Below are 10,600 nucleotides of genomic sequence, written 5' to 3' on the forward strand. Positions count from 1 at the left end.
GAGCATTAAATCCTTGCTGCTCATCCCCCCCCCCCCCGCCCCATCTCACTTCCCTCAACCCCCTTTGTTGATAGGACATTTCATTGGTTGGAAGTCAGTGACATCACCTGTTGCTCCTGGAGGACCTTAACCTTACCACATAACACCCTGTTGGTGATAGAAACCCATGGTCCTCCACTGTTCTTGGTATCCATGACAACACTGCAGCTTTCCACACCCACCAGTTTAATTGCATTGCGCAGAACTCCAGCCATGTCATCTGTCCAGCATTTTCTGAGAAAGAGAGGAACTCTGCATCTCCCTCCTCTCACCTTTGCTCTGGTAAAGGGAAACAGGTTCCCTGAGCCTGCGCAGCCTTGTGCCGGGGAGTAGGATATTCTTCTGCTTGTGAAGGGCTTTGCCGGTGTCCCCAGGCATCAGGCCCTGCCTCCTGACACTGGCGTTTTCACCACAGGCACCTGCAGCATGTGCAGCAGAGTCCTTGGACTTTGAGGAGGAACCCGCAACAGGAAGAGGTCAGTAGGGAGGGGATGAAGTGGAGGGAGCTTGGACTGGGGAAACTCGCACTACACTCTATACTCCACCAAATGATTAGGGGAGCACTGGGAAGCAGGGACTGAATCCCTATGTGTGGAGGTGTGGGCAGAGGAGGGGCTCGTAGTGGGGGTGGGAGGCAGCCAATAACGATGCTTTTATCCTATTTGCATTACAGGCTGTGGAATCGTGGGACTCTTATTTGTACTTGGCATTGACTCAAAATTAACTGAGTCTTGGTCAAACTCTGCGAGCATATTACTATCCCTAGCGTTAGATCGGTCCATAGAAAGTGAGGGCAATGGCCGTGGCACTGTTAGAGGACTGGTGCAAGGGGATGGATCTGGACCCCAGGAAGGCCCTGCTGATTGTGGGGATCCCTATGGAGTGTACTGAGGATGAAATTAAAGAGACTGTGAGGGCAAGCTTACAGCCCCTGTGTCCATACAAGGTGCTGGGAAGAATGTTCAGAAGGGAAGACAATGCTAAGGCAGTCTTCATCGAATTGGGCGACACTGTCAATTATGCTACAATGCCCAGTAAGATACCAGGAAAAGGAGGTGCCTGGGAAGTGGTGGTAAAACCTCGTAACCCAGATGATGAATTCCTCAATAGGCTCAGCTACTTCCTGAAGGATGAGGGCCGGAGAATGGTGGATGTGGTCAGAGCCCTGGGGTGTAGCACTCCCACTGAGGGCAGGGAGCCAGAGGATGTTTCCCCAGTCAAAGAGATAGATTTGCCACCTCCAAAGGAAAGCACGTGGTACCGAAAACTCAAAATGTTTTCGGGAACTGCCTCTCCAGGCCCAGGGGAAGAGAACTTTGAAGTCTGGCTGGAGCAGGTCACTGAGGTGATGCAGATGTGGCAAGTGTCTGAGGTGGAAAAGAGGCGGCGTTTGCTGGAGAGCCTACACGGTCCTGCCCTATCTGTCATGCGGGTGCTCCGGGCCAACAATGACTCTATAACTGTGGAGCAATGCTTGGACGCCCTGAAGCAGCTCTTTGGGGATAAAGAGGACTATAGAACCTCACAGTTTAAGTTCCTCCAGACCTTTCAGAATATTGGCGAGAAAATCTCTGCATTTTTGGTGCGCTTAGAGCCCCTGCTGCAGAAATCCGTACAGCACAGCCCCTTGTCATTGCGAAGTGCTGATATGATTCGCCTGAAACACATCCTCACTAGGGCCAACATGAACAACACCCTCCGGGGCAAGCTCGAGCTCCTGGATCAGCGAGGTTGTCCTCCCACTTTTCTGGAGTTAATGAAGCTTGTTCGAGATGAAGAGGAGTGTGAGACCACCATGGCAGCGGAGAAGCAGAAGCAACGTTTTATAGGAAAGGGCCACAAAGCCTCCAAAAGACAGGTATCAGAAGAAACCAGTGTTCCTGCACCTCAGGTCACCATTCAGGCCAGGTCATTTTGTGAAAGCGGTACTCAGACCGCTCAGGAAGGGATTGCCCTGCCATTGAAGCACATGAAACTGTCCTACTGTAGTGAAGACGAAGGCCAAAGCCAGGCCACATGCCCTATGGTCGAAAACCAACCACCAGCAAAGCAGAGGCCTCAGCTTGCCGCAGAAGAGTTGGGAAACGAAGTGGGGGCCGGGGCTATGGGCCACCCCGAGCCCTAGGAAACGTAGGCTCAAAACATCCAGGCTCCCTTTCCTCTAGCAGGCAGCAGAAAGATTCCAACAAGGGAAAGGAGCATTCAACACAAACAGAGTACTTGAGTGGGGCAGAGGGGCAGGAGGGTAGTCAGGCCCAGGCCAGGCCCCCTTGTCCTCCACCAGCTGAAAGGGACTCCACCCACGAAGCGAAACTCGGCTCAGGCAGAGACAAGCACAGGGCCCTGAAGAGGCACCGGCAACACAAGCAGGGGGCCACCACAGCCAGCTCATGGTGTGCTCTCACCACGGGTGGGGACCCCACCATGGCGGAGGCTGAAGGAGTAGCAGCTGGGGGCTCTGGCATTGGCCCCTACACCTGGCTACCCCCAAACACCCACCCTGTGGGCCCAAAACAAAACATGCCGACAGGCCCCCAGGTCACAAGGGACCCGGAGGAGCCTGCCCCAGAGCCACCCCTGCCAGAAGAAGCCAGCACTGGTGAGGAAGAGCGGCACAGCAGAGAAGTGGTGGCCCCCCGAAGGGGAGGCCGCAGGGTCCTGCCCGTCTTCAAGATTATCTACACTGCTCTAGGGGAGCCCCAGGAAGGCAGTACCCTTGAGCCCCTGCGCAAGTGAGGCCAGGAGAGCCCGGTGCCAGCCTGCAGGCAGACGTTTTCCTCTGCAGCCTGGAAGGGTATGGGGGCAGGGAGATCCCCAGGGGAGACCCTAGGGCTCAGCCTGGCAGGGGGATGCTGAGTACTTGGGATAGTATCCGACAGCTGGTTTTGGTGGGAGTGGGTGTGCAGTGAAACTTGTTCTAAAGCAGGAGGAGAAAGGAGGAGAGGTGGAGATAGTGGAGAAAGATAACTAGGAGTAGAAGGAAGCAAAGGTGAGCAGGAGAGGAGGAGGGGGCGTTGTTGGGGAGGGTGGTGTGTTTTCTTCTTTTTGTTTGTGCAGGGCCACTGGAGATCTGGAGAGAACAGGCAGGAGAACGGGGCTGGCTTGGCAAACCGCCACTCTGCAGCTGCCAATTCCAAGTCCAGCCCCAGACCCAAACCCTGCCAACTTGGGCAGCCAGCCTGGGGCTGAGCAGCCTTCCCAGACCGAGGTGAGGGGCACCTGAAGATGTCTGCCTTCTGCACAGAACTGGAAGAAGGGGTCATCTCAAGGGTGCCAGCTACCTGGGATTCCCAGTGCGGGAGTCCTATTCTCCATCCCCTGGGACGGGCTGCTCCCTGTACTGGGAGGCCCCCACCCCATTTCTCTGTAGGCCCCATAGCAACCCACAGGTCAAGTAATACCCCTCCCCCATCACATCATGATTCATGTGCTGAATCACCAGGTGTGGGTGAACCCAGTGGTTTCCTGGCCTATGTACTGGGGCAGCCACCTCTCAGCCCCAGCATGTGCTGTGAGCTCCGCTGCCAGCCAAGGCTCTGCTTTTGTCCTGTGTTGTGAGCTTAACCTCTGCTTTCTCAGTGTACATTTAGGTTAACTGCTTCTTGTTTTTGTGGGATATGTATGTTCTCTGACTAGTTCCCCACCATTCCCCAACCCTTAAGACCTAGACTCTAGTTTTCGTAAACAGTGGTAAGGACTGACATGGGTGTGGTCGGCACTCACCCAGTGACGTCAGGAAGGAAGAACGACCCAGGACAGAAGGCGGCTGCTGGAGGTTCCACGGAGACTGTGCTCTGATGTGCCACCTTGTTTGATGTGACCCAGTTTCCTCGGCATGGTGGAGTGTCCCCTGCTGTGTTTTCCAGTGTCCTGTGTCTGTCCTGTGCAGGCCATAGGGCAGGGCCAGGACCCAGCATGTTGTCCAGAGGGGGAGCGGAGCCCTGCAGTGAGTGGACATCGCCAGCGACCAGGGGGACTATGGCGGGAGGGTCACGGCATGGTGGGCAGCTGAGACACTTCGTCAGGGACCCCAGGAGGAGGGAGTGGCATGACCTATGGGCTCTGGTGGCTGTTAGAAGTTCCTCTCTGTGTTGTCATTCCCTTCCATGGTTTAAGTTAATGTTTCTCTTCAATAAACTTTGTTGAATGTTTCAGCTGAGTTTCACTTCTGCTGTGGCCAATTAAGGGGAGGATCTCCTGGGGGTAGGGTTGGAAGGCGTAAGTGGCCCGGAGCTCCAAGTCAGCATTGGGGTATGGTGGCAGCAGGGTCCACGAGTGCTATGAAGTTCTCTGGGCTGGACACAGTAGGTGAGGAACTTGCAGGCACAGGCAGTATCTGTATGGGTCTCCAGGAAGCTCTGGGATTCACCAGGAATAAGTAGGTTCGACTTTGAAGAGAAGGGAAGGGATAGCAGGCAGACACGGGAAGCTTGGCGGGGGTGTGGGAGCTTAGGGTGCCCAGTCAGGTCAAGGAGGTCGTGTGCAGTCCCAGAGACTAGCTGTCCCCGAAAGGCCTAAGTGTAGGGTCAGATGCTCCTGCCAGGTGCTCAGTGTAGGACTGGGATGAGGTGGGGTGCCTGCCTACCCATCCCTGATTAGCCTACCCCTGCCAGCTGACAAGTGGCCAGCCTTGGTGTAGCCACTGAGGGTTATTTTGGGGGCTGGGGGCATATGGTGGCTAAAGACAAAAGAATGTCTGTGAGGGTGTGTGTGTTGGGCAATTGATAGGTTTTGAATCCTTCCAAGACTGGATAGCCACTTTCCCAACCCTCCTGTGGAGAAGAGACGAGAGGAGTGCCGGAGCCGGCCCTGGACCCTGGGGATCAGCTTCCTGGGCTGGCACAGAAAAGAGAGGTCCCTGGCCCCTGGAGGCCATTCCGCCCAGCAGTTTGTCTTCTCCCCATAGGGAGAGAATTTGGAAAGAAGTGAGTGAGCACTTTGCTCCTTGTCATCTCCTTCTTCCTTTGTCTATATTCAGTGGGGCCACCACCCCCAGGCCACTAACTCCTTCACCTAGAGTCAAAAGGGCAAGGTGCAAAGCCCAGGTGATTGCCAACCAGCTCCCCAGGCCTGGAGGAAAGGTCCAGGTCCTCTGTTACTATGCACCTGACATTAATCCCTAGCTAGGATTTGCCAGTACCTGGAAGCCCCTCTGCCCTATGAGCATTTCTCTACCCAAAGCCCTGGTCATTTGGGGGCGTCCTCTCAAGGTCACAATCCCCTTCTAGACCCCACTCCCTCCTGGAGCACAGAGCAGGGCCTGTTTTCTGAGCTGCTGGTCTCCAAAAGAAAGCAAGCATATCTTGATCTTCAACTTCTGGCTTCCAAAATCATGAGACAATACATTTCTGGTGTTTGAGCCACCCAGTCTAGTACCTTGTTATGGCAGACTGTGCAAACTCATACCACCCCTTTTCCACATATGACTCAGGGATACCTCCTCTTGTTTATCTGTGACAAGGCTAGACAAGGAGGACCCTCTAGATCAGGGGTCCCCAAACTTTTTACACAGGGGGCCAGTTCACTGTCCCTCAGACCGTTGGAGGGCCGGACTATAAAAAAAACTATGAACAAATCCCTATGCACACTGCACATCTTATTTTAAAGTAAAAAAACAAAACGGGAACAAATACAATATTTAAAATAAACAAGTAAATTTAAATCAAGAAACTGATCAGTATTTCAATGGGAACTATGGGCCTGCTTTTGGCTAATGAGATGGTCAATGTGCTCCTTTCATTGACCACCAATGAAAGAGGTGCCCCTTCCGGAAGTGCAGCGGGGGCGGATAAATGGCCTCAGGGGGCCGCATGTGGCCCGCAGGCCGTAGTTTGGGGACCCCTGCTCTAGATTTTTGTACTTTGTCCTCTGATTAAATAAATTGCTCTTTACACTAATCAATAGGAACAGGGTGCGTGTTAACCAAAGTTTGGTTTAACTCCTTCCTGAAGACCCCTGAACTTTGGCGCACCCTCAGCCTGATCCAGCAGACAATTTGAACAGCCCTTCTAAGAACAGGCTGACCTCAGGTAAAACCTTCTCTGACCTACTTTTCTGTCCTCATTACTTTCTTTTTAATTTTATTTAGAAAACTAAGTTTTAAGGGGTGACATTGATCAAAAAGGCTAAATAGGTTTCAGGTAAATATTTCTATAGCATTTGAACTATTGATTATGTTCTGTACTCATCACCCAAAGTAAAATCATTTTCTGTCACCGTATATTTGTCCCTCTTTACTCCTTTCCCTCCTCCCCCTTCCCCTGGTAACCACTTCATTTTTATCTATGTCCATGAGTCAGTTTTATATCCCACCTATATGTGACATCATATAATTTTTTTTTCTGAAGCTGGAAACGAGGAGAGACAGTCAGACAGACTCCCACATGCGCCCGACCGGGATCCACCCGGCACGCCCACCAGGGGCAACGCTCTGCCCACCAGGGGGCGATGCTCTGCCCCTCCAGGGCGTCGCTCTGCCGCGACCAGAGCCACTCTAGCACCTGGGGCAGAGGCCAAGGAGCCATCCCCAGCGCCCGGGCCATCTTTGCTCCAATGGAGCCTTGGCTGCAGGAGGAGAAGAGAGAGACAGAGAGGAAGGAGGGGGGGTGGAGAAGCAAATGGGCGCTTCTCCTATGTGCCCTGGCTGGGAATCGAACCCGGGTCCCCCACACGCCAGGCCGACGCTCTACTGCCAACCGGCCAGGGCACATCATATAATTCTTAGCATTTTCTGATTTACTTATTTCAGTCAGGATAATGTTCTCACGGTCTATCCATGTTGTCATAAATAGCAATATGTTATTTCCTTTTTTATTTTATTTTATTTTTTTGTGACAGACAGAGTCAGAGAGAGGGAAAGATAGGGACAGACAGACAGGAAGGGAGAGAGATAAGAAGCATCAGTTCAAAAAAAAAAAAGAAGCATCAGTTCTTTTTTGCAGCACTTTAGTTGTTCATTGATTGCTTTCTCATATGTGCCTTGATCAGGCAGCTATAGCAGACTGAATGACCCCTTGCTTGAACCAGCGACCCTGGGCTCAAGCTGGTGATTCTTGCTCAAAGATAAGCCTCTGCTCAAGCTGGCGACCTCAGGGTTTCGAACTTGGGTCCTCTATGTCCGAGTCCAAAGCTCTATCCATTGTGCCACCTCCTGGTCAGGCATGTTATCATTTCTTTTTTTTTTTTTTTTTGTATTTTTCTGAAGCTGGAAATGGGGAGGCATTCAGACAGACTCCCGCATGTGCCTGACCGGGATCCACCCGGCACGCCCACCAGGGGGCGATGCTCTGCCTATCCGGGACGTCGTTCTGTTGGGACCAGAGCCACTCTAGCGCCTGAGGCAGAGGACATGGAGCTATCCCCAGCACCTGGGCCATCTCTGCTCCAATGGAGCCTTGGCTGCGGGATGGGAAGAGAGAGACAGAGAGGAAGGAGAGGGGGAGGGGTGGAGAAGCAGATGGGCACCTCTCCTGTGTGCCCCAGCCGGGAATCGAACCCAGGACTCCTGCACACCAGGCCGATGCTCTACCACTGAACCAACCGGCCAGGGCCATGTTATCATTTCTTATTGCTGAGTAGTATTCCATTCAGTGGTGGAATTCATTTTTTTTTTTTAATGGGGTGACATCAATAAATCAGAGTACATATATTCAAAGAAAACATGTTCAGGTTATCTTGTCATTCAATTATGTTGCATACCCATCACCCAAAGTCAGATTGTCCTCTGTCACCTTCTATCTAGCTTTCTTTGTGCCCCTCCCCCTCCCCCTTTCCCTTTCCCTCTCCCTCCACCCCCTTTAACCACCACACTCTTATCAATGTCTTTTAGTCTCGCTTTTATATCCCACCTATGTATGGAATAATGCAGTTCCTGTTTTTTTCTGATTTACTTATTTCACTTTGTATAATGTTATCAAGATCCCACCATTTTGCTGTAAATGATCCGATGTCATCATTTCTTATGGCTGAGTAGTATTCCATAGTGTATATGTGCCACATCTTCTTTATCCAGTCATCTATTGATGGGCTTTTTGGTTGTTTCCATGTCCTGGCCACTGTGAACAATGCTGCAATAAACATGGGGCTACATGTGTCTTTACGTATCAATGTTTCTGAGTTTTTTGGGTATATACCCAGTAGAGGGATTGTTGGGTCATAAGGTAGTTCTATTTTCAGTTTTTTGAGGAACCACCATACTTTCTTCCATAATGGTTGCACTACTTACATTCCCACCAACAGTGAATGAGGGTTCCTTTTTCTCCACAGCCTCTCCAACATTTGCTATTACCTGTCTTGTTAATAATAGCTAATCTAACAGGTGTGAGGTGGTATCTCATTGAAGTTTTGATTTGCATTTCTCTAACAACCGATTCTCTGTCCTAATGACTATTTTAAGTGTAAAAAAAAATGATATATCAAAAGATAGTTTACTATTTCATGCATTTAATACTTAAATAATAACAATAAAAGAGTTACACAAAACTGAATTATGTAAAAAATAAGAATAGAATTACCATATGACTCAGCAATCCCTCTACTGCATATCTACCCCAGGAACTCAAAAACATTGGTACATAAAGACACATGCAGCCTGACCTGTGGTGGCGCAGTGGGATAAAGCATCGACCTGGAACACTGAGGTTGCCGGTTCGAAACCTTGGGCTTGCCTGGTCAAGGCACATATGGGAGTTGATGCTTTCTGCTCCTCCCCCTTCTCTCTCTCTCCCCTCTCTCTAAAAATCAATAAATAAAATATTTTTTAAAAAAAGACACATGCAGCCCCATGTTCATCGCAGCATTGTTCACAGTGGCCAAGACATGGAAACAACCAAAATGTCCCTCAATAGAGGATTGGATAAAGAAGATAGTACATATATACAATCAAATACTACTCGGCCATTAGAAATGATGACATAGTGCCATTTATAACAACATGGATAGACCTTGAGAACATTCTACTGAGTGAAACCAGTAAATCAGAAAAAGCTAAGAACGGTATGACTTCACACTTAGCTGGGATATAAAACTGAGACTTATGGACATAGATAAAAGTGAAGTGATTACCAGAGGAAAGGACTGTGGGGGAGGGGAAACGAGGTGTGGGGGAATAGGAAAGGGGGTGGGGTGAAGAATGTAAAGAGGAACAAATAAAAGGTCACGGAAAATGATTTGACTTTGGGTGATGGGTATACAGCATAATCAACAGTTCAAATGCTACAGAAATGTTCACCTGAAACCTATGTACTCTTAATGATCAATGTCACCCTGTTAAAGTTAATTTCTAAATAAAATTTAAAAATTAAAAGGTACTTAGATGACGTTATAAGAGTTTTAAAATATTAATGAAAAAATATGTATTAAACAATACCTTAAAAAAACCCAATAAAACTGTTAAGATATTTCCAGTGACAGCTTGTCACCCCCTGGTTGTTTGGCACTTTTTCTCTTTAAGTTGCATGTTACTGAAGTAACAAATGCAAGGGAATTAAAATATAGTATTTCATCAAAGGTATAATGAGTTTTATGAAATAAATAAATAAATATTACAAGCATAGTTTCGTCAATTTTTTTTCACATATGGATGGAATGAACTTTATTACAGGAGCTTAGACTATGCTGTTGCACAGATGAACGTTAAAAAAGAGTAAGGAACATAAATTTGTGATTTCCATATTGGGCAGTTGCCCAGATGCCCACCTTAGAGAGAACCCTGATTACAAGTGCCATTTTAACAACCAGTTCGTCAAACTCAACAAAAAATTAAGTATCAATTCTGCTGAACTGATGCAAACTGGCTGAATCCCACCACTAATTTCATTGTATGTATGTACCGCATCTTCTTTATCCAATCCTCTATCAAGGGACACTTTGGTTGTTTCCGTGTCTTGGCCACTGTGAATAATGCTGCGGTGAACACGGGGGTTCATGTGTCTTTATGTACCAATGTTTTCAAGTTTTCGGGGTAGATACCCAGTAGAGGGGTTGCTGGGTCATATGGTAGTTCTATTCTTAATTTTTTGGAGAACCACCATACTTTCTTCCATGGTGGTTGTACTAGTTTGCATTCCCACCAGCAGTGAATGAGGGTTCCTTTTTCTCCACAGCCTCTCCAACACTTGTTATTACCTGTCTTGTTAATAGCCAACCCAACAGATGTGAGGTGGTATCTCATTGTCATTTTGATTTGTATTTTTTGCTAAACTAGTGAAGATGAGCATCTTTTCTTATATCTGTCGGCCATTTGAATGTCCTCTTGAGAGAAGTGTCTTCAGGTCCTCTCCCCATTTTTTAATTGGATTGTTTGCTTGTTTGTTGCTGAGCTTTGTGAGTTCTTTATGTGTTTTGGATATTAACTCCTTATCAGAGCTGTTATTTGCAACTCCCATTTAGTTGGCTGCCTATTTGTTTTGTTATCAGTTTCTTTTGCTGTGCAGAAGCTTTTCTGGTTGACATAGTCCCATTCATTTATTTTTGCCTTTATTTCTCTTGCCTTTGAGGTCAAATTCATAAATTGTTCTCTATGGGCAAGGCACATGAATTTAGTACCTATGTTTTCTTCTAT

General features: G+C 48.6%; 1 protein-coding gene across 1 annotated transcript; it reads left to right on the plus strand.

Moving 5' to 3' along the window:
- Nucleotides 1–835: 835 nt before the first annotated feature.
- Nucleotides 836–2,601, plus strand: LOC136317159 (paraneoplastic antigen-like protein 5). Its single transcript, XM_066249745.1, has one exon. It carries the CDS (start codon nt 836–838, stop codon nt 2,162–2,164), a length of 1,329 nt encoding a protein of 442 aa, XP_066105842.1. The 3' UTR covers nt 2,165–2,601.
- Nucleotides 2,602–10,600: the final 7,999 nt, after the last annotated feature.

This window comes from Saccopteryx bilineata, chromosome X, assembly GCF_036850765.1.
Source record: "Saccopteryx bilineata isolate mSacBil1 chromosome X, mSacBil1_pri_phased_curated, whole genome shotgun sequence".
NCBI classification, from domain to species: Eukaryota; Metazoa; Chordata; class Mammalia; order Chiroptera; family Emballonuridae; genus Saccopteryx; species Saccopteryx bilineata.